This window comes from Uranotaenia lowii, chromosome 2 (genome assembly GCF_029784155.1).
Source record: "Uranotaenia lowii strain MFRU-FL chromosome 2, ASM2978415v1, whole genome shotgun sequence".
Classification (NCBI taxonomy): domain Eukaryota; kingdom Metazoa; phylum Arthropoda; class Insecta; order Diptera; family Culicidae; genus Uranotaenia; species Uranotaenia lowii.
The window spans coordinates 377,419,540-377,444,858 of NC_073692.1; the positions used below are offsets into that span (position 1 = coordinate 377,419,540).

The window sequence follows — 25,319 nt, forward strand, 5'->3', positions numbered from 1 at the left end:
TCTCCGATATGTAATTGAATTAATGCACCATTCAGGCTTTGCAGTTTCTAGGCCGTGGCGATGAATGAAGAGATTTAGTAGTGGAACCTTCTTTTTGGTTTGCCTTGGGTCACTCCTACGCTCACACGTGATCATGCGTAACGGTCAGAAGGGCCACGTTTTGTGACCTTTCGATGTAGATTATGTCGGAAAGCGGCTTTCGGCCAGATATTAACATCGACTCAAAAAGCAGCTTATGAAATGTGTTTGGTTGAGCTTCTTGACTATAAGTCAATATTAAAGTGAATTATTTTTCAGTAAGATAGTTTTGTTCAAAGTTTATACAAGAATATTGTGAGCCAAAATTCAAATTGAAAGTGAAAAATGTGTAATTCGAAGGTAATTCAATCGACAGAACAAGTTTGTCCAAGCACCTTTCTCATAAGCCGTGGAGTGACAGAGTTCACCAAAGTGCAAGAAATGCAATATGTTTCTAAGAATATCATGTTTTTGGGGTGTATTGCGAAAGATTGCTCGTTCCTGGGGCAAGTCACGAACATGGAGCCATACATGGAATAGTGATTAGCCGGTTTATGTTTTGTGCCAAGTTATTTGCGTTGACATACTAAGTTGCAGTATGTACTCTGAGCCTTGTTCTGTCGAGAATGTTGAAGCAGAAAAACCATAGAAAAGGAAAGCAAATACGATCAGTCTTTGGAGGCTTGTTGGCTTCAGCGCAAAATGCGTGATGGATGGGGCTGGGGTGTTTTGTTTTTTTTTCTACGTTTCAATCACGTGCTTCTAGAGCCGATATCGAGTTACATACGCGCGAGGTGCCAAGTGCATCGGATGCACTACGTAGTTGAAGGAAATAAAAAAAAACAGAGGCAAACAATACCTACGTCTCGTGTGCTGCATTTGGTGATGGTGCATTTAGCCGGGATATGGTCAGGATTTGTCACCTATAGGTTACACCATGTGCTAGCTGGGCAGCTGAATCAGGATCAAATGACATTTAAACGATGTGAACTAGTGTTATGCATATGCTGCAGTGTCATGGTTGGATTAATGTCACGCTGTCATGTTGAGTTACGACATCTTACATTTAAAAATTCTGAGAATCAAAGGAAGAGATTTCTCTCAAAACCTAATAATGAAGATAATTTTACCCCATTCTATACAGTGATCAAAGTGCAAATCAATGATGTATTAAAAATACAAACTTCTATAGTTCGTTCATTCCCGAATTGAACTTTGGAAGATTAAATTATCTAAGTTTGTGTTTCTCTTTTCAACTAGTGTTCCTGGAAAATGATCTCAACAATTCGCAAAATCTTGGTGCGATGATATTTCACGAGCCAAATATAGAGGATTATTTAAGCACCTAACCGAATACTGCCACCTAACGATGGTAAGTTATAAGTGAAATCAGTTTAGCTACCACAGTTTTTGTACCACAGTTCAATATCACCATAAATTCTATCATATATTACACTAGCTGGCCCGGTGCGCTTCGCTACACCTTTTAAAAATAAATGAAATATTCTAAAAATCATTGAAGTTTAATTTGATTTATGGACATTATTTTAAATCAAATAACCATGGTTGCTAGCGAATCGGGAAATCCGTAAATACCGGGAAAAACTTTGGAACTTCATCTCATCACTGCATCATACTGGTCTCGCATCACTTGCCGCAAGTGGTCGAGTTTTTTCTTTGCTCCTGACACAGTGATAAAAAAAAATTTTGCGAGTGAAAAGTTTTTGGTTGCCCCAATATCCGGAAGTGAATACCGTAAGGGTAATTAGTTTATTTATAGTTTTTGCGGCCCAGTGCCATTAGCGGGTGTGATATTTTTGCCAGAAAGTGTTGTGGTGATTCTTTTGTTAGTCTCCAGAAAACGTGGCGAGCGGCCATTGTTTTGCAGAAGGTCATCATCGTCATTGACGCTGACAACAACAAAGGAGGATCGAAAAAGAGCATTTTCATCAAATGTGATCCGGATTGACGATCGTCACGTTCTCACCCGATAAGTTTTTTTTTTTACCTTTTCTGTACCATATTCTTTTTATTCTTTTTTTTCCCAACTCTATTTTGCTTATTTGATTTTCAACCTATTTAACATCATTGGCCTTCCAGGTCCGGGTGTTTTTTTTTGTCTTGGTTTGAATCTCCACTAATACTCATTGTTATCCGATAAGTTTTTTTTTTACCTTTTCTGTACCATATTCTTTTTATTCTTTTTTTCCCAACTCTATTTTGCTTATTTCATTTTCAACCTATTTAACATCATTGGCCTTCCAGGTCCGGGTGTTTTTTTTTGTCTTGGTTTGAATCTCCACTAATACTCATTGAACTGGAACGCTTTTCCAAACAATGAGTGACGACGGCGGGGATGATGATCATTTCTCCATTTCGGACAAAGTTCCCCCAAATCCAAAAATGTACGAATCCGACACAGAAGATCCCCCTTCTCAGACAACCTTGCCCGAAGCCCCCCCTGCTATACCAATAGCCCAGTCCAACACATCTTCTTTTTGTTTTGGGAACCATATTGACAAGGAAGGAGCCCACCATTCCACTCCTTTTTCTTTTAAGTCAAAAACTCCAGAGTCTCAGCAGATTAAAAGTGACCCCCGCCGTCGTGTTTACCAGAATGGATCAAAGGGACCTTGGGTGGTTTACTTCCGGCCCAAACATAACGGGAAACCCCTAAATATCGTGAACATCTCCCGAGACCTCGACCGATCATTTCCCTCCGTGATTAGATATGAATCTATGAGGCGGAATAAGATGCGCGTTGTCGTGGGCAACCTGAAGGAAGCAAACGCCATTGCTACCTGCGAGAAATTCACGATTGAATACCGCGTATACGTTCCCGCTCGTGAGGTGGAGATAAGCGGGGTGGTGACAGAAGAAGGTTTGAACGTCGATGACCTTGTAGCATCCGGAGTCGGTCGTTTCAAGGACCCCGGACTACCAACGGTCAAGGTGTTGGATGCATACCAGCTGAAGACTGCCAAAGGCGAGGGGGAAGAACGAACTTTTTCCCTGTCAAACTCTTTTCGAATCACCTTTTCCGGTACTGCTCTCCCTGACTACCTCACGATCGGGAAGGTTCGTCTACCTGTGAGACTTTATGTACCTTCGGTCATGTATTGCCAGAATTGTAAACAGTTGGATCATACGGCCGCCTACTGTTGCAATCAGGCGCGTTGCTCCAAATGCAATGAGAGGCATTCGGAAGCCTCCTGTGAGGTAAACACAGAGAGTAAATGTCTTTATTGTGACGGGGCTTCAATTCATGCTCTCTCGGCGTGTCCGAAGTACATATCGCGCCGGGAAAAAATCAAGACTTCTTAGAAACATCGTACAGAAATGTCGTACAGAGACATGGTTTTAAAGTCTTTGCCAATTGTTACAGAAAATCAGTATGACCTTCTAAACGAAGATGAGTCCGAAGGGGAGGACCCATGTGAAGGTTCATCCACTGAGCCATTATCAAACCGAAAAGCTGCTCACGCCCCAAAAAGAAAACATTCGGCCAGCAAACAACCCAGAATGACTGTCAATAAAATATATAAAAATCCTCTGAGTGGAAATAGATCTTCCGTTACCACTATGCAAAGCCCTCCAGGATCCAACCCTTCCCTGAAGGATTTTCCTCCACTTTCTGAGAAGTCAAAACCCCAGGCTTCCGTTAAGAATTCAGGGCCATCAGTAGATTTCAGAAATGCAACAATTCCCAAAGAAACTGCAACTGATCCATCGTCGAACGGTTTTCCCAGCTTTTCGGCTGATGGTAAGATGAAATTCTCGGAAATTATTGCATTTATACTGGACTTTTTCAGCGTACCTACAGGATGGTGGACTATGATCAATATTTTTGTACCCCTTTTGAGAGAAATTTTGAAAAAGAAAGCTCTCACCATGACCTTCATTTCAGAAACAATTTCTCTTGATGGCTAATTCATTCAATGAGGGAAGAAAAACTGTTTCTGTATTACAATGGAACTGCAGAAGTATTCTACCAAAATTAGACTCTTTTCAAGCTTTGGTACACAATTTGAATTGTGATGCGTTCGCCTTATGCGAAACTTGGCTTTCTCCAAACGTAGACTTCACCTTCCACAGCCACAACATTATTCGCCTGGATCGTGATGGTCAAAGAGGGGGTGGCGTTCTTTTGGGGATCAAGAAATGCCACTCTTTCTATCGTATTCCAATTCAACCATCTCCAGGTATTGAAGTCGTTTCTTGCCAAGCTAGAATTAAAGGTCAAGACCTTTGCCTAGCCTCGGTTTATATTCCACCATCTTCAAGCGTTAGCTGGAACCAAATGGTGAATATTATTTCACTTCTCCCAGAGCCCCGGTTGGTTCTTGGAGACTTTAACTCCCATGGCGTGGGCTGGGGTAGCTCACGTGATGATGATCGTGCTAACATTATTTACGAACTGTGCGACGACTTCTATATGACAATTTTGAATAATGGGGAAGTGACTCGAATTGATGGATCCCGCTCACAGCACAGTATTTTAGATCTTTCTTTAGCTTCTTCCTCTCTGAGTTTGGATTGTACGTGGAAGGTAATCCAAGACCCTCAGGGAAGCGATCATTTGCCTATCAATATTTCTATCATCAGTGGTCATAGACCACGCGAAGATATCAATATTCCTTGTGACCTCACAAAGAATATAGATTGGAAAAAATATGCATCGGGAGTTAGCGAAGCTGTCGACTCAATCCACGAACTTCCTCCGGAGGAGGAGTATTGTTTTATTTCCACGATGATTGTGGACTGTGCCATCGGAGCACAGGTCAAACGGAACGGAAACTCGAGGGTCGTCGGACGGCCTCCCACTCCGTGGTGGGATGGAGAGTGCTCGCGCGCGAGGAATGAAAAGTGCAAGGCGTTAGTCGAGTTTCGCAGAACCGGATTGCCAGAAAAGATCAATAGTTACTTAGCTTTGGAACGCAAGTTCAAGAACTTGATCAGGGCCAAGAAACGTGGGTATTGGAGGCGATTCGTGGATGGGTTATCTCGAGAAACGTCTCTGCATACTCTTTGGAAAACAGCACGTAACATGCGGAACCACAATCCATCGAATGAAAGTGAGGAAAATTCGAGTCGATGGCTAATTCATTTCGCTAAAAAAGTCTGCCCGGATGCAGCTCCAACTCAGAAAATCTACCGGGTAACAGATAATATCTTCGAAACGGAGGAAAAATTCTCGATGGTCGATCTCTCACTTGCGCTCTGGTTTTGTAACAATTCGGCTCCTGGACTGGACAGGATCAAATTCAACTTGTTGAAGAACCTACCAGATTCCGCTAAAAAACGCTTATTGAATTTATTCAATAAATGTTTGGAGCTGAACTTTGTTCCACAAGACTGGAGACAAGTGAAAGTCATCGCCATCCTTAAACCGGGAAAACCAGCTTCCGATTACAATTCGTATAGGCCGATTGCTATGCTCTCGTGTCTCCGGAAATTGCTCGAAAAAATGATTCTCTTTCGGCTGGATAAATGGGTTGAATCAAACAATCTGTTGTCGAGTACACAATTTGGATTCCGTAGAGGCAAGGGTACGAACGATTGTCTAGCGTTACTTTCATCAGAAATTCAATTGGCGTTTGCCCAAAAAGAGCAGATGGCTGCAGTTTTTCTAGACATCAAGGGGGCATTCGATTCGGTGTCTATAGAAGTGCTGTTAAGCAATCTTAACTCTTGCGGACTTTCACCAATATTAAGTAATTTCCTATATAACTTGTTGTCTGAAAAATTCATGCATTTTAGTCATGGAGAAATCAAAGTTGAACGAATTAGTTACATGGGCCTACCCCAAGGCTCATGTTTAAGCCCCCTGCTGTACAACTTTTATGTTCGAGAAATCGACAGTTGTATGGCAGAAAATTGCACGCTAAGACAGCTTGTGGATGACTGTGTCGTTCATATCACAGGTAAAACAGATACTCAAATTAAACCCCCGTTGCAAGAAACTCTAAATAATTTATCACATTGGGCCAGGAATCTAGGTATAGAGTTTTCACCTAGTAAAACCGAGTTAGTAGTTTTTTCAAGGAAGCATTCCCCTCCTCAAATAGAGCTCCTTATGATGGGTAGAACTCTAACTCAATCTCTTAGTTTTAAATATTTGGGTGTCTGGTTCGACTCTAAATGCTTCTGGGGAAAACATATTAGGTACTTGACACAAAAATGCCAAAAAAGAATAAATTTTCTTCGAACGATTACTGGAACCTGGTGGGGTGCTCATCCACAGGACCTCATCAGGTTATACCAAACAACGATACTGTCGGTCATAGAATACGGAAGCTTTTGCTTTGGGTCCGCAGCGAAAACCCACTTGATTGAACTAGAACGAATACAGTATCGTTGTTTGCGTATTGCCATGGGTTGTATGCAGTCGACACATACGATGTGTCTCGAAGTACTGGCGGGAATAATGCCGTTGAAAAATCGGTTCTTCGATTTATCGCTACGTTTCCTAATTCGAAGTGTAACTATGAATCCTTTGGTGATAGAAAATTTGGAAAGGCTTATGAATATTAATCCGCAAGTAAAATATGTAAATAATTATAAAACTTTTAGTCAATTAGAAATAAATACTTCTTTATTAAATTCGGACACGAGTCACTTCTACCCGATTAGCAGTTCATTGATAAAATTCGATTTGTCCATGACCGATGACATCCGTGGAATTCCAGATCACGTCCGACCCAATATCATTCCTTCAATCTTTGCAACAAAAGTACGGGAAATTGATCCTACAAAAATGTTCTTTACTGATGGTTCTAGAATCGACAACGCGACTGGCTTCGCAGTGTATAATGAGCACTTTGAAGCTTCGAGGGCCATGCTCCGTTTACACTGCTGAGTTAGCCGCCATTAATTGCACCTTGGAACACATTCGCACACTGCCCGTAGATCACTATTTCATCTACTCGGATAGTCTCAGCTCCGTTGAGGCGATTCGATCAATGAAACTGATGAAGCGCTCTTCCCATTTCCTGCTGGAAATTTCAGGGGAATTGGGTGCTTTGATCGAAAATTCGTATAGGATTACCTTAGCTTGGATCCCGTCTCATTGTCTTATACAAGGCAATGAGAAGGCGGACTCATTGGCTAAGGTGGGTGGGAGCGTTACAAGGTGAAATCTTTGAGAGGATAATAACTTACAATGAATTTTTCTCGATACCTCGCAATTTGGCGATTACAGCTTGGCAGTCTAGCTGGGATAATGGCACACTGGGACGTTGGCTCCATACGATTATCCCTAAGGTTCCGACGAAGGCATGGTTTAAGCATTTTAACTTGAGTCGCGATTTCATTCGCGTGGTTTCTCGGCTCATGTCAAATCACTACCGGCTTGACGCGCATTTATTTCGTGTAGGTCTCGCAGCTACCAATGTTTGTGTTTGTGGGGATGGTTACCACGACATCGATCATGTTATTTGGACGTGTGAGCGGTATGATCGATCGAGGACTTGGCTTGTGGATACCCTTAGGGCCCGAGGTAGATCACCTGGAGTCCCAATACGAGACATTTTGGCAAACTTAGATTTTGGATATTTGTTTCCAACTTACAAATATCTTAAGCTCTCTGACCTGGTCGTTTAGTCCTCTCCTGTCAACGTTTCTTCTTTGTGTTTATCTTATTCAACGTTTCTTTCGTCTATTTATTAGAGATACCCCTATCATCCAAAGGGTTCGACAATACCGGAAGTAAGGATGGCCAGCAAATGGAAATCTCTGCCAAACCCCGTTGCAATCGTAACTACAGCAACAGAAGGCCACCACTGGACCCCAATGGAAACTGTTTTCGAAAACAAACCTTTTGTTGTCCTTTTCCCCTTCCTCAGTAAAATTTTTTCTAACCGTTGAGTCGCCGCGACTATTACGGCCCCTTCCCTACTAACCAATATAGTTAAATTAAAGTAATAGATACACTCGGCACATTTAAACTTTGTCAAAGTGAAAGGCCTAATAAACATAGTTGTAAATTTAAAAAAAAAAATCTCATCACTGGGAAACCGAGAAAACCTAGAATTTGGGTACCGTGAGACGCAGAGTTACATTTATCTGACGAACGGAACATCTTTTTCGCCAATTTGCTAGTTGCTGTTGTTGTTATTGCAGTGTTTTTCGTTTGAATTGGCCTGAGGTACGAAGCCTTTTATTGCAAGTGTTTTGTTTTTCACTCTTTCTAACTTAAACTTTTGCTTATAAATTCCTGAGCTGGAATATACTTATGTCTTATTGTAAAAGTCCTGACCCAATCAAAGGTCTTTACTCTAATACAAAATAATATCTAAGATCCATACGATTTAAGTTCAACACTGTCGATTTTCAATATTTCCACGAATTGTAAATTTAAATCACAAGGGCGCTACTGAAGTTATTCATGGTTTTGTATGAAGAAAATCATTTTTTCCTATAACATGTCTTCAGATTAACTAAATTCCCATTCAAGTTCAAATTCCAATGCCCATTCAAGTTGACAAGATATTATAATTCGATGTATTTTTTACATATTCCTATACAAACTGTACAAACCTTTTTTCTACAATTCTGTACAAATTCTTGAATAAAAACTGGAATTTTCATTGTGGCTTAAAAGAACCTTAAAACAGTGAAAATTTGAAGATCGAGTAAGTCGAACTTGTTCTTGCCAAATTGTTGAAATTGTAGAGCAAAATAATGAATAGGGGAAAGTATTTTTAAATGCGCCTACGGCTTTTTGCCTGGAAACTCAAATCTTGACACACAAAAACCCTACCATAAGAAATTCTTGCATCGAATATTAATTTTACACATTAAAAATTTGGAAGCCACGTGACAGGTGTTCAATACTCACAAGAATCAATATAATAAGCATAAAAAAAATATCTAAAACCTAGTATCCATAACTTTATTACTCATCTCCTTGAGTGTGTATGACATTAAAAATTTTATGCTTATATGAACTATCCTTTAAGAAATCAATTATCAACCATTCATCAACTTTCCTCAAAACCTACCTCAAAAAAGAAGATTTCTATTTCTTCCCTTACCCAATTTTTTGATATGAGGCCCCTGGAGCCAAAGGGGTATAAGTTAAGCTTGCCAGATTGCCCGGTTTTATCCGGGTTTGCCCGGATATTTGATGCAAAATTTCGATAAAGTCCGGTCCGGCCCGGTTGCCCGGATATCGTGAAAAAAGTCCGGATATTGCCCGGATTTTTTCACAATTTTCACAAAGAAACCCAAAAAAATCAAAGTTTTTGAGTAAGTTTTAGCAAAATCGATTAACGGTATGTGAATTTTCAACGGTTGTTTCAAATGATTTACTTTTATAAACCTTTAAATATTTAAGTGTTCTAAAAAGTTTTTGGAAATCTGCAATTACATTAATAAAATATTAATTTCAATTTTTTTGCATTTTTTCTTTGCATTTATGTTTAATTACACCTAAATTTTGCCCGGCTTTTGCCCGGTTTTTCGAATTGAAAAATTGAAATCCATGCCCGGATTTTGCCAGGTTTTTTTGAAAAAATGCCCGGAATTGCTAGGCCCGGATGGGGGTGGAAAAAATTCTGGCAACCTTAGTATAAGTGCATAAAAGCTGATTTCGAGAAAAACCCCTTTGCCACCAACAAATTTCCATTTCCAGGTGATTTTGTCTTGATGAAAGTCAAATCATTTGTTGACATATTCATTTTTTACTGTTATGATGGGAAATGTTCTACTAAAGATCGACTATGTCTTGTCAGTTGGAGTAAATCTCTTCAAACTACAATTTTTCATCAGGATAATTTAAAAATAATTCGTGAAAGGTATTTCTTTATGAATGCCCACTTGTCACTTATACACCTTTGGCTCCAAGGGCCTCATATATGGGAATTGAAAAAAAATATTTACATATTCAAACTAGCAGACCAGTTGCGCTTTGCTACACCTTCTAAAAATTGTGTGAAAATAATTTCACTATAAATAAATTTTAGATATCTTTTCAATGAGAGCCTTCACATCTAATTAATTATTATTGGAATTCAAAGAAAATAAGATTCTTTGTAATGATTTTTTTTAATTTGATCTGAATTTTCCCCTTTTTTTGACAAGTTTAAGCTTTTTTCCTCAGATTTAAGTTTTCATCTCCTATGCTCTCAAGGCAAAAAAAAAGCTCAAATCTGAGGAAAAAAAGCTTAAAAACGAGATTCACGAGCACATATTTAAAAGATGTTGGTCACACGATACATAGACAAATCGTGTAACGTTGCAGGAATCTGGTTACGACTAGCAACGGAAGCACACGATGCCGATCGGTTGATTTTTTTGTATCTAGTTAGTATTAATTTCTTAAAAACGTACAACCTTACTTTTAACCACGTGCGTATCGCAGTAAGCAAAGAAGACATTTTCTAGCTAGAAAGGAATCCTGATTGCTTTTCTTGAGCGATTTCCGAAGCATTGGTGTACAGCAAAGGCGGGACATTGCATGGGAGTTTTCATCAACATGCCCTCTAGCCTAAAAATTTCAACATCTATCAAGCTTTCTCCTATTAGCGCACTAATGCCTGTCTATCCACCTTTCTTTCAAATTTCTATAAAAAAAATTAAATTCTTTCCAGTTTTCATTCAGCTGAACATTCCATTAAAATTATTATCATAAAAATTACCGCGATTAAAATCATATAACAATAAATTGAATCTGGAAAAAGAATTGAAAACATAGAAACATTCATGTAAATAGAGTCACTCAATGATATTGGCAACATAGCTATGAGATCGTTTTTATGATAAAAATAATTTTGGAATGATCATTTGAAAAATGATATGCTATATTCATGATATTTGCTTCAGTAGAGAATAATATTTTGGTTAAATCAGTTAATAATGTTTCAATTCGAATTTTAAATCTGTGACAGAAAATGGGATGGAAACTCAATACAGAAACTCAGTACTGCCGATTGGTACCATATAAGCATCTAAAGGTTATTTTTTTATAGATTTTATTTTCAAAAAAGGGGAGGGAAAATTTATAAACCAACGGAAATTTTAAAAAAAAGGTAATGGTTGAAAAGTTGAAGGATATAATAATACCCGATATTAACCCAAATATTGCCGTGTAAAAAATATTGCCGTGACAAAAAATTGTAAAAGTTTATTTGTTCTCTTTTAGCACTTTAAGCCAGTTTTGGCAAAATTAGCTCCCAGCTAACATGAAATCGTTATAGAAATGATAATCCAAACAGATTAGTATCACATTTTCAATAACCGTCGTAAACAAGTTGGTATTGAGTGATTTTCTATCATTCATTTACGACAAGCTTTGTCCAAAAAAGTTGAATCGGATAGCAGTTTAGTCAATTCGTAAATATGTCTTCAAAAAGTAGAGAATATGCTAAGTCGACATTTACGATTTGAGTGAACTGATTTACGATAAATGGGTGGTCCTTCAATTGACACTCTATCCTGTCTCTTCCTTTGATCGGTTTGTAAAAAGAAAATCTCACCTATCGTGCTATAGCGTGGATCATATCAACTGATGAGTTGGGATCGTGGTAGGATATCGGACAGCGAACTCGGAGGACTGGAGTTCAAATCTCGGTCGGGGAATTTTTTTTTCGTTTATTTTGCTTTATGTGGGAAAATCGAATCGTTGGAATCTTGTCATTGTAGATATATCGCCTCCACTTTTGTAGCTATATGCTATTTTGGTAAGTTTAGTACAATCTTTTCATCTGGTATATTTGTTTGAATAATTCTGTTGTTCCTGCGTTATACCTTCATAAATGTTTGCTAGGCTGCTAGCTACCATTACTTTGAGAGTTAACGTAATTATAAACATTATTATTGTGCAAGACGATTGTGTGTAATGAAAATGAAGAGATTTCATCGACTTTCTTTGGCGAAAATTAAAACGAAAATACTTGCCAGTTGGTCCAAACGTTTCGAGCTACTTTTGGCGTTTCGCTCCTTCTCAGTGGACCTTAAAATTAAATTTATTTATTGTTAAATTTTCCATTTTACAAGAGCTAATTATCCTACTTTATCTAGCGATCGTCGTACTGTTATTCGCTGTCTCCGCAATTTCGAGCACACTATTGTACCGGATTATAAAAATCAAACTAGCCTTTTTGTTGAAAATCTATTAGAACAGTTTTTATTCTTGCCATGATGAAAAATGAAAATTCCGCGGTGAAAACCGGAATAAAAACAGTTCTAGAAGGTTTTGAACAACAAGACCAGTTGGATTTCCATCATTCAACCATTCCCCATTGATTCCACCAAGTTACAAACACTCGTTGTGACGCGTTTTTGAGTTATTAACAAAATATGATTTATTCATGTTAATTTTCACATGAAGTGAAAACCAGGCTTGGAATTTTTTCGGGTAAAGTGGGTCGAGTGAGAATCTTTGAGAAAAGTTATTTTCTTTTTGCGTTAGTATTTTTGTGACCAAGAAAGGACTTATCTTCGAAGTTAATCTTATTTTCCAAGTAACTTGCTCGGAAATCTTTGGTTGGATCCGACGATTTAGGGAACAGTGGGGTGATCGGTAAAACAGGCACAGATGAACAGATGTACAGGCTCGAACGAAAAATCTTCTGAAACTTGTGAAAAAATTCAAATGCTTTTTTTTATATAAACCGTTTAAAATAGACGAAAAACAGTGATATGTATAAACTGCTTGATTTGTAACTTTTCTACGGCACAATAGATGTCACTATTTCTAGATAGCTCTTTTGAAAGTAACAATTTTTTCAAAAGACGCAAATATACCATTACACACATATCTAAACTTAAATAATTCAACTAGATGAATCTATTATATAAAATTCTCTTGTAACGGTGTTTGTAGTACTACTCCTCCGAAATGACCCAAACGATTCGAATGAAATTATTTTTAGAACATTTGGTAGCCATGCGAATCGGTTTATATCGAATAAAAACAACACAAAGTCGCATCAATTGTCCGTAATTATTAAATTTGTAGTTTTTTGAATGAAATGAAAGTCATGGCTTCCATTTTTTCGAGATTTTTTTTCCTTTGGGCGGTTTGTTTTTCGTCTCGAAGGTCGAGGCGTCGCGACCTTACGTCGTTAGAAGATAGTAACCATGGCATAGCATACTAATCAGTGAGAATATTTTGGCGCGTATTTCTCAACCAAGCATATTTTCAATGCAAGTGGTGGCGATATGATGCCTTGATGTGATTTTTTTTGTTCTTGATTCCTAGCTCACATGGTTATGAATGACGCCTAGATGTAACTCAGGTTGACATTTTGCTGATCGAATAAAACATATAATTTTTTTTTTGCCAAAATCTGAAATTGAAAAATCAGGCATCCATTTTTAGAGATTTTCTTTTCTTCAAGGGGTTTGTTTTTCGTCTCCATGGGCGAGGCGTCGCTAGCAAACGTCGTTGCAAGATAATAGTAACCAAAGCATACTGTTCATTGATCGCTGAAAAAATTTAAAAATTAGGCGCCTATTTCTCAACCAAGAACCTATATTTCTTATGCACGTTGGGGCGATATGCAACCTAGATGCAGGCTTCTGCGATTCTCTTGATTTTTGCTCACTTTTTCTCATCTCCTTGTCAAACGCCTGGGAGAAACATGCTTTCTCGCACTTTAAACGATCAAGCAACCCACATTTTGTTGGAGATCATTTCAATCACGCAGTCACCCAATCTCATTTTCGCAGGGAGAAATGTTCGTTAGCTTCTCAGTAACAGGGTGAGAAATAAACGACCGAGCAAAGTTGTAAATGCTAAAATGCTGAAAATAATGTGAAACAAATGTGTAAATCTTTAATTATCTCTTTGTTTACAAAATCAGATATAAAAGCATGCTAGAATTATTAAACGTCCCCAACAATAAAGCAGGTTGACAAATTCTGAGGCCAATATTCCATAACTCCACTTAGAAAGAGGACGGTCAAATCACACATTAAAGCTGTCCACGTGATTTAGTGAAACGACCAAATTTCATGTGTAATTTTTTTGTTTTGTTTTCAGAGTCACACACCAACAATGCTCTGTCAGTAGAAGAGTGATCATTCGTTTGAGAAAAAATTTCTCCCTGCTCTCTCAGCAGCGGAGGATGAAATGCTCATTAAAAATAAGCTCACAATTATTCGGAGCGAAAAAGTTCACTGTCTCCTTTTGTTCAAGATGAGCAAAATGAAGCCTGCCTAGATGTGTTTTTCCTTACTTATTTGTACACAGCACATGGTAATAAATGACGCCTAGATGTGATACGGATTGATATTTTATCGATCGAATCAAAACCATACAAACGATTTGAAATATTAAAACAAGTTTTAATTCGTGTTAATGTAAGTATTAAATTGTTGTCCAAAAGATATGAATTTGGTAATGATGAATATAAAATAATGACACTTTTTGGACGTTTGAAAGTAAGAAATTGGGAAGCTTTACATTCAATTTCGTATAATCCGATACGCCTAGAACGCTGGACACATTAACTGAACGAGAGTCTGTTCTTTGAAATAGATTAGATAGGATTGAAATTTTTAAAGGCCGAATGAACTTTTTGATTTTTTGCAAACGTAAGTGGAAGTTATCAATAAAATAATCTGCTTTTCTATAACAAAAAGTGAGGATATGAATTTTCCGGAAGAATTTTCAATTAAGAAAGTAAACTAGAGCAAGTGCAAACTTTCAACTTTTACGAAAAGTGTATACATTAATTCTTCATCTAAAAATTGTTGGGCCCAAAAAAAACTATCTGATTAAATAAACTCAACTCATTTTTTTTTAAATCATTCATCAAAAACCTGTTTACACGTTTACTGTTTGTTTACACACAATTCAAGTACCAACTTAACATGAAAAGTATGTTTTTGTTTAACACATTTTGGCTACATAGAAGAGACTTTTGATTCACTTTTTTGTTGAAAAGCTTTTTTGTGATTGATATTCCAGGGGCAGCAGATTTTTATCATGAACTTTTAATATGACCTGAAAGTGTTAAAAGTAATATAAAGTCATGTAATTTCTTTGGTGGAATAAGTGAAAACGCGCCATTTAGCAATGAAACATCTACAATTCAAGAATTTTATCTCCAAAATGGCCAGGAAGGATATCCCGAGTGTTGAGTCTGAAGCGGATACTCAAAATTATTATTAAAGTCTTTGTAAATCAAGGTCTTTTGGTTGAACAGCATTCAGTGAAATTGAAGTACCAAGCATTAATTTATTCCGGAGAAAACTTAGTATATATCAATGAAAGTTGATAAAATAGACAAACAAGAACAAGTATTAAATTCATTTTAAAGTCTTTTCACTGACGCATCTGAAAAAGACCTATGTGTTATCACTTGCCCCAATAAATGGGACAAATGTATACTTCGATATTTCTTTTTGTCAACATAACTTATATTTTTTTTGAAAATATTATTTTTTTCAGAAAATATGAAAGTTGAACTGTGGTGATATTCGTTTGCATTTGCCGTTATGTTTCATTTTTGAAATGAACTCACGAAACCATCAAAACCTGAACAGATTATTTCATTTCGATCTATTAAATTTAAAAAAAATCTGCTTTTCAATTAAATGTTATTAATCTTAAAAATATTACATAATCCTAAATGAAATCAAATAAACTAATTTGCATTTTTTGCTTGAATAAAAAAAAGGAATTTGCAGTATACAAAATCGTCAGATTTAATGCCATGACAAATGCTGTTTGGGAACACTTAAAGTTGAAATGTGTAAAGTCTATAACTTAAGTATCAGGCGAAACTTTTTGAAAATGATTTTGGTGAAAGTATGGATTTTAATTCAAACTGCTTTGAAGAATGAGGATGATGAATTAAAAGCTGTTTGAAAATGGTTAGTAAAAAATCTTTTCTTAAGTGTTTCAATTATTCAGCTCTTAAAAATACACCATCCAAAGCTAATTGGGAGCTGAAAGCGCTGCATTACGCAAAATATTCGGAAAACACTTCAAAAATTTTCCAAAGATTCATAAGCAATATATTCCAATAAATGAGATACTTTTTATTTCGGTTTAAACCTTATTGTGAACTCGAACAAAACGGAATAAATCACTAAATGGAATACAGCAAATGGAACATACATATTATCAACATAAGTTATTTATGGAACAAGTAACAAAAATAGGATTTTAAAAGACCCGTTGAGTTAAAATTCTATGGTTTAATTTTGATAGAATTAAGCGGGACGATTCGAGTAAAGGGAAAGAAGGGAAATGTAAAAAAAACTAGGAAAAACTGAAAATGGACGCCAAGTTTAACATGGTAAGACGAAGTTTACCGGGTCTGCTAGTTTTTCTATATAATAAGAATAACTTGAGGAAAATAGCATCATTATATTTTTTCCACTATTGAGATCGCCGAAATAACAAACAGATTTACAAGCTCGATAATAAAATTTCAGAAACCAGTGAAAAATGTCAAATGCTACCATTTGAACATCATCAAAAAATTCCGAATCTACTTTTGAAGTACCTCATACTCGGAAGGGTGTATTAGTAAATGATTTCAAAAATAAATAAACACACACCGTAGCAAAAATGACGGCTTTAATTTATTCAATTTTTTATGTAAATAAATTCATCTGTTTCGTTTACCTTAATTCTTTTTACTAAAAATGCTAACTTAAAATATTGGACAATCCATAGGAACCGGCTTTTTTCATCCAGTTGAATTTTGGCAAAGAAAAGTTTTAAGCAATTAGCAAAGAAGGTTTAACCTCAACATTTTCAATATGCAATATATGTGTTATGAAACTTCAACATCGATTTTCTTGAAACTCGTCAAATACTTATACGACCATTTCAAAACTGACTAGATTTTGGTTATTTTTTTGTTTACATTGAACTTTTTTGGCAGTTCTCTCCGGTGTACTTGAAGACATTTGGTGGCTCAACCAAAAAACATTAAATTGATTCAAAGTGGCCGTTGGGACTTTACACAACTTTCAGGGCTTAGCTTGTAAATCTGTTCATCTAATTGGTTAACCGGACAAGCACCAAACAGGGGGATGGTCTCTGCGAAGTGGCGCATCTAAATCATTCGCTAAGCAACTTGATTACTTCCACGTTCAACTGCCTCCCGTTACAATTTATGATCATGAGAATTAATCCATAAAAATCAGATTTGGTGAACTGGAATCAATTCATGTTGGTCAAAAAATATTTTTACTACGCGTACTACTTCTGGTGTAAAAAGGCACAAAAAAAAGATAAAACTATGAAAATGCACTCTTCAATGCCAGAAAAATTACTATAAAAAGTATTAGAAGTATGTGCTACGAGATTACCACAACAATGAAATGAATAATGTATTTTACCAATGTATTTTTCCTAACAACAATTCCCACAATTCAACACAAATTTGTTGCACAATTTAGTCAGATCTAGTCTTTGTGCTTTAGTGCAAGTATTTTCAAGTAAATTTTTGAACATTCTGTAGTTTAGTTGGTGTTTAGTTATAGAAATTGATATGAAAAATACTTTTCAGAAACATTAAATTAAGATTTATCTCTCCTCCACTATTCCAGGATGTCGCCGACCCGAACGCCGTCCCACAGGACTTTCCCGAACCGACGGCTTCCGATGCGTACCTGATCCCTACACTCGGATTGCACCAGGGAACGTTCGTGTTTTCCTACCTGTCGGCCTTCCTGTCGTACATCACTCCCTACGATCTGCCAGTAGGTAAGTGACGCAACACTCCCAGGATCGTCCCTTCGATCGTCCAAAAAGGTCGATTCAAGTTTACTGCATTTTAGAGCTGCTGCGGGATGCCTTCCATACCCGGGTTTCGTTTTTGCAGCTGATTATGGAGGCTCTCAAGGTGGAATCGGGCTATATCTGCCTGATAGCCATATTTTTCCTCGTTGCACTGATTCCGCTATGCTACACGATAGCGTGGGGTTGCTCAAAGACTTTGGATGAAGATATTAATCCTGGTCCCACGGTGGATGCTGTGATTCAGGCGGAGGAGCTTTCGCTGGAGGAATCACTGCAGTGTAGGAGGAGCTGCTTGGGACTTACGCTGCAAATCATCATACTACTGCTGATGTAAGAGTATAGTTTCAGCCGAAAATATCTTTCAATGATAGCTTTGGATTCAATTACAGAGCAGCAGTAATTGCAATGTTTGTGACAAACGAGCAGATTGCATCGGCTGTTGATCAAACACCTCATGTGGTACGGTCTTCTCTGATGGACGTGGAGACATTTCTCAAAGACACGGAACAGCAGATTTCCTATGTGATCTACGAGGGGTTGGGGACAGCTCTGGATCGGATACGAAGTGATCTAAGCGAAATAGACAAGTTGCTGGGAGAACCCATCCAGCATCATCTTTCGCTGTTTACGGGGATTGAGATAATATTTGAATCGATTATGGACATAAGTACAAGTAAATTGAGGAAGTTTTGATCAAGTATGAAGAATTCAATTGGTATATTTTCAGGTAGCAACAACTTGTCGAGGAGACTATTTCTGCTTCAGGAAACTCTAGCGAGAGCTGCGAAAATATCTTACGAAGCGGAATATCGGTTAGACGAGCTTCAAATTCAGCTTTCTGTACTTCAGAGACAGTGCAGCTATCGGGATAGACCACTTTGTGATACGTTGAAGATCAAAACCTTCGAAGAGTCTGGTTTAATAGAAAAGCTTAGGAAACTGCAAGGTGATCCTGTTCTAGCTAAGATGATGTCCATGGGTGAAGCGGGTAAAAATAGTACGATGAAGCTGTTAACGCATGAACTAACTGTCGCTCGAGCAGTGTTCCGGAACTTCCAAACCGACCTGAAGAATTCAACACTATCATCGAGGGATCGTATCCTTCTCAACTTGGAAGATATCACCAATGTAACGTATTCGTCGACTGGGGCTTTGTCAAGCACAATCAACAACTTGATCCAACAGGTTTCCAAAACAGCAAACTTCTCTGATTCGTTTTTCGACTACTACCGGGAGATTGGAGCTATCCAATGGTTGACAGGCTTATCTGCAACTGTTTGTACCTTGATGGTAACCTTTATCCTTCTTGGAGCACTGAGTTGTGGATGTTGTCACGCTGATAATAAAGCAGGAATTACTCTGGTGTTTGGATCGATAGTGATATGCATGGCAAGTTTGGTCCTATCTTGCTTTGCTATGGTCGAAATGCTGATGGGAGCACATGGACATGTTTTCATGTGCCATCCACTGTACGATATACCGAATTATACAGTACTAGGAAAACTAATCGATAAACCTGGGCTTATCTACCCAGTTGAACCACGGAATGGAATTATAGATGAACTTCTCAAAGGAACAGATCCCAATAGCACATTTACAGTGAACGTTCCTCTGGCAGCTGCCCTCAACGAATGTGAACGTGGCAAAGGAGCGTATTCCACCTTCCAGCTCGAAGGACTCATCAACGTTTCTTCCATCATGGACTATCACAACTATCCAAGGTTGGATCAAGCGATCGAAGAAATGGTAGCAACCGAATCGCCCTTCATGGGTTTCACCGCTCAGATACAAGCTATCCTAGAAGACATGCTCACTGACTCCGACATCAACCTATCGATCTTCCGGATGGATCTCACCCAACTTTCTCCAGAAAAGGACGCACTCACCTTCATCGATCAGCTGCAACGAGTGTCAGCCCAAATCCAAGATGTTGCCACCTCTTCTAGAATGACAACCCTAGGAAGCAGAGCCAAACGTCTCCAGGTATCACTTCTACATCCTCTAGAACAACTCAGAGGCGATATCGTCTATCATCTAACCGCCCTAGAACTCCAGATATCTCCCTGGGCAATGCAGGTCAACAAAAGTCTGAACCACCTCAGAAACGCCCAGTCCTATTTCGATACGGAAGCAGCCGAAGTCTGCCACAATAAAAGTGACCAGTTCAAAGGTCGCCTCAAGGGACACTTCGAGGCCTACAGGAACCACACCAGTTGGATTCTGACCGACAAATGTGCCAGCTGTAGGCCACTGTTCGATATTTTCGATGCAATGCGAATGTTGTTCTGTCATCACATCATGGATCCAATGAATGGACTGTGGTTTTCGGCGTTCCTTTGCCTATTCCTGTGGTCCATCGCGACCCCAGTTTCGCTGATGATGGCCACGACCTATCGGAGGTTAGATATGCTGGCCGGGAAGCTGCAGCATACCAATAGCAACTATTATAGGTAAGTTCGAAATCGGATTTTACTCATAAAGCTCTCAACATAAGTACAATCCCCACAGTTCTGAAATTGATATAACGATTATACAGTATGGTGGTTTAGAATATTATGCCGAAAAGCTTCTAAACATCAACAAAAGTGCAGCTAGAAATTCTAGGAAGAAGAATGTCAAATGGAAGTATGGCGATAAGAATGGATAGATGAAAAAAAAAGAAATTACAGCTTTTCAAAATGAGCCAATTGTTTCAAATGTTATCGAATAGAGATAGAAATAAGGATTATATCGAAGCCGAGAGTCGATATCTACTTATTTTTCCAAAACTGAATATCGGTTTTACGTTCTTCCAAAATCGGTTTTGTTGGTATTGGGAAAAAGCTGTGAGGGTATAAAGATGTAACTTTCTTCTTTGATGTTGCCTCGTTTCTTTTAGTTGCACTTGTTGTACCATATTTATTTTTTTTATTTTTTATTTTTTTATTTATCAGATTCTAGGCTTCAGCCTTTGATCCTAACTAGTTACAACACATCTATGATAAAAACATCTTAAGACTATTTTTTATTTGTTCTCTGGACATAGTCAGTTTGATTACATCAGCATGTGCGTTGTAAAGCGCCATCATTCTATAGATTGGTTCATTCCGAGCGTAATTCTGTATTCGATTTGGAAGCTGAAGCGTCCTTCATTTGGAGAAATTTGTGATACTAAATATGGCGAAAAGTACTTTCTACTGATCAAGTCCTTTAAAAACAGCGCATCTGTTGATTTCCTCCGAGTTTCGAGTGATTCCAGTCCAACTAACATACACAATGATCTGTATTCCGGCATTTCTTCTTGCCATCCAAGATTCCTTAAGGCGTATTTCAGAAATCTTTTTTGAACCCTTTCAATCCTGTTTTTATGAACGTTATAATACGGCTGCCACACTATACTGGCGTATTCAATAGTGGTTCGGATAAGCCCAACATAAATAGAGACAATAGTGTAAGGATTGTCCAGCTCGTTACAAATCCTGCTTACCATTCCGTACATAGAGTTTGCTTTGGCTACGACTTGTTCAACATGTTTTGAGAAACTGAGTTCTTCATCCAACTCGACTCCCAGATCTTTCACGGAGGATTTTCTAGCTATGGCACAGCTGTTCTCGAAACGATATTCGTGCACAATATTACTCACTTTCCGGGAAAAGGTTATCACATTACACTTTGAGGCATTGATTTTCAATCCGAAACTGCTGCAACACTCTGAAAATCTATGAAGCGCATTTTGTAGGGTCAAACAATCCTTTGGGTGTCGCACAGGGAGGAACAGTTTTAGATCATCTGCGTATATCAACACAAACACGTCATGCAGCACTCCGGGAAACTCGTTCATAACTGTGACGAAAAGAAGGGGTCCCAAGTGACTCCCTTGTGGTACGCCACTGTTGACCGAGAATACCCTGGATCTCGCATTCCCTATCTTCACAAACTGGATTCTTTCTTTCAGGTACGAACGAATCCACTGAAGACAAATTCCGGTGATCCCATTTTTACACAGTACTGACAGGAGAGCATTTATGTTAATCACGTCAAAAGCCTTTGACATGTCGGTATATATAGCGTCGACTTGAAAACCCTGCATCATCCATTGTGAAGTTCGAGAGACGAATTCTGCCAAGTTCGTAACCGTTGATCGCTTTTTCAAAAAGCCATGCTGAAAGTCCGACATTTTCCCTTCTAACCAGGGATACATTTGGTCGTAAATTATGCTCTCGAACAGTTTGGGTATGGCAGACAGAATTGCTATCCCACGATAATTTTCAGCAGGCAGTTTTGAACCATTTTTATGGATTGGCACAATGTGGGAGATTTTCCAAAATTTCGGAAACTGACCTCTACGAATTGAAGTTGAGAAGAGCATTAACAACGGCTCCACCAAGGCGTTAACGCATTTTTTTAGAAAGGAATTAGGAATTCCATCAGGTCCACTCCCTTTGGATTCATCAAGCAGCAAAATTTTTCGTCGAACATCCGTGATCGATATTCTCAGCTCAGGAATGACTTCTGTCACGGTTTGGAATTCTAGCTCTGGAACTGTATCGTTTACGCTGTAAATGCGGTGAAAAATATTCGGCAAATAATTCCGAAGCCTCATCGAGGGTTTTCGCGTCTTTGTTGTTATAAGATATATTTTTCGGGACTAACTTTGTCTTACGTTTGGAGTTGACATACTTCCAAAAACGTTTCGGTTCTGATTGAATACCTCTTTGAAGTTCATTCAAATAGGTGATACGTTGGGCTCTATGCAAAGTATTGAAAGCATTGGCCGCAATTCGGTAAGCAGTTTTATCCAGCTGAGTTTTACTTTTACGATACTTTTTATATTTCTTCCTTTTATCTTTGAGAAGGCAAATTGTTTCGGCGTTAAACCATTCAGGATACTTAGTTCGATTCGGCCTTTCTATAAATGTTCTACAATGTTCTAGCAATATGCCGTAAACAACATTATAGAAAGACAAAACGTTGAAATCAACAGCGTTTTCGACTGAGCGATAATTTTCAGAAAGGTTATCGAAAACACCAAAATTGCTTAAAAAGTCAAAAAAGCTTTGAGCGCGCGGTCTGGCGGCATCAACGTTAAAATTGTCGTTCGGTATAAATACGTTATTCCATTCAATCCTCAGCAGTGATTGAGAAACGGCTACATCATCGAAACTCTTCCAATCAATCATTACCTTGTTTTCCTGAGCTGGCCCTGTGTCCGCGTAATGCACTTTATCTACAGTGTCACTAATTACCATTGCGTTGTGATGAATTTCATTTTGTAGCAGCGGTACACATTCATCCATTTGGCAGTTCTCCTCGTCGTTTGTAAACACCAAATCAAGAAAACGATTGTTTTGATTTGGAATTCCACAAATCTGAAGCAGGTCCGAAGCAGCCATATCGTCAACAAGAACGACTTCTTCTGGTAAGCGAACATTATACGGCAAGAGATGAAGATCAGTATCTTTTTCTCGAAACCAAGTGGCATTTTTCAAATTGAAATCGCCAATAATTATCACTTTGCTTTCAGGCGACGCGCAATCAATAAGCGTTTTTATACTTGCCGTATGAGAGCAATAACGCTCACAACTGGAACCAGGAGGTAAGTAAATGCAGCAAATCAAAACTTCCGTTCCGTTGAACATTAGTTTTACGGTAACTTCTTCGTTACAGGTAGACTCGTTAATTAAAGTGCTGGTAAAGCGAATGTTAACAGCAATCAAAACTCCCCCTCCTGAAGTCTTATCGGAATTCGAAGTTGTACGGTCACAGGGGTAAGTTGAAAAACATTCAGGAAAGATCATTCGATCATTTATAGTCGAATCCAAATTTGTTTCACAGAACGCATACACGTCGTAGTCGAGCTCGAGCGAAGATAAAAAACGGCCTCAAGTCTTTTCCTGCTGCGGATGCTGTTAACGTTCTGGTTATAGATACTCAGACTATCCTTTTTGGTCAGCGAGCAATTGTGTACTCTATTTGCAGGTAGATTGATACGCGCCCGAAACAGAGACTCGTTGGGGAAATTTTGAGACGGTAAACTATTGCTGGCAGAACGAGATCTGCATTGTTCGATCCGTGCGCCGTGCCAAAGAGGAATCGGCGATTGGCTGATCAGCACTGACTGTTGGTTGAGCGACGGGAGCAGCGGCAGTGGAGACGGTAGAGAGATGTTGCGGTCCGAAGCGAAATATATCGGCTCTGCGAGTGAATTTGAATTCAAATTCACGGAAACAAATTCCTTTCTGCCAAGTGGAGGCTGAAAGGGCCCTTTCCTTGTTCTCAATGCCAATTCCCACCTTGAATGACACGTACGACAACTCTTCCAAACGCTTTCCCTGTGGTACTAGTTTTACAACTTCTATTTCAGAATCAATACCCAAATTCGATTTTACCAACTTGACGATTTCATCTACTGTTGTTTGAGGGTCGAACTTTGAGAGATACAGCCAAAATTTCGGATGGTCTTGAACAATTTTAATCGAACCGACCGAGTCAACTTTGCAACCTTCGGTTTGTACTCTTTGATTGAGAGTTGATTGGGCATGGTTCGAGTTAAGGTTCGTGCGATTACGTTTAGCGCTTAGAGGTGGAAACATAAAGCTTCCCGGGCGCTTTGGTGTACGGGGATTGTTAATATCAAGAATTGCATTTATCTTTTCGCTATTTATTTTGATTTCGTTTCTCAGCTCTTCCAGGACTCGATTGTGTTGGACTTCCATTTGAAGCACAGCAGCATTAGTGGATGCTAATGCTGCTGTGAAAGTTGCGTTTTGCATTATTTTGTTACAAGCAAAACACATCCAACGAATTTGTGTGTTTTGCTTGATGGCTTCGTACAATTCTGGAGAAATTTTAACGCACTTCAAATGGAACACAGACTTACAGAAACCTTTGCAGATGATGGCTGCTTCTCGGGGGACGGATGTTGCGCAAGAATTACAGCAGTCTACCATTTTGGCTCAGGCGTTCTCGGGTTTGTATCGGCGAAACGAGTTTCTGTGAAACAACGTAAATATTTCCGGAACACCTCGAGCTTTTTGGAAGAGGCTTTGTTTTAAAAAATGAAAAATGCAAATTTTCTTATTTTAAAATTTAAATTTACATCAAAAAACGGAAAATTATGGACTTCAAAACGATTTGTAAACATAAACAATCGACTTCTTCTTCTTGAACCAAGCCAAGAGTCAAAAGCTTTATATTTTTTTTGGGAATCTATAGTTCTTATTTTTAAATAGAACTACATTTAAGCGAGTTTTAGCGCTGTATATCTCCCAATTCTTAACCAATTAGGGTTAAATATAGTTTTGGAAGTCGTGTATCATTTATCATATGAATATAATTTTTTGTGTGATTCGGTGCTGAGAAAAGGAATGAGAAGACAATGCGTTTGTGCTTCCTGACTTAAACCGACACTGAAGAAGCCTTTTCAGGATACAGCTTTGACAAAAAAGGTTCTTAAATTCTAAGGGAAAGTTGGCGGTAGGTGTCCTTTAAATTAAAGCCAAAAACCACACATTTTTATTTGTTTTATGAGTTTTAACAACTCAAGAACTTATTTAAGTATATAAAAGAGTATTTTTTGACTGAAAACAGTTTCGTCTTAAATTGGTTGTTA

The 25,319-nt window shown here is 38.2% G+C and overlaps 1 protein-coding gene across 3 annotated transcripts in view; it reads left to right on the forward strand.

Annotated features, from left to right (window-relative positions):
* The window catches only part of LOC129744371 (prominin-1), a 36,908-nt gene that overhangs the window by 403 nt on the left and 11,186 nt on the right, over positions 1-25,319 (forward strand). For 2 of the 3 annotated variants that reach the window (XM_055736866.1, XM_055736868.1), the window contains exons 2-6: positions 1,279-1,390; positions 17,536-17,692; positions 17,752-18,058; positions 18,118-18,401; positions 18,456-20,178. In XM_055736866.1, coding sequence (XP_055592841.1) covers positions 1,388-1,390; positions 17,536-17,692; positions 17,752-18,058; positions 18,118-18,401; positions 18,456-20,178 — 2,474 coding nt within the window. In that variant the 5' untranslated portion in view covers positions 1,279-1,387. The remainder of the gene's footprint in view (positions 1-1,278; positions 1,391-17,535; positions 17,693-17,751; positions 18,059-18,117; positions 18,402-18,455; positions 20,179-25,319) is intronic. The other variant, XM_055736867.1, reaches the window with a different exon arrangement.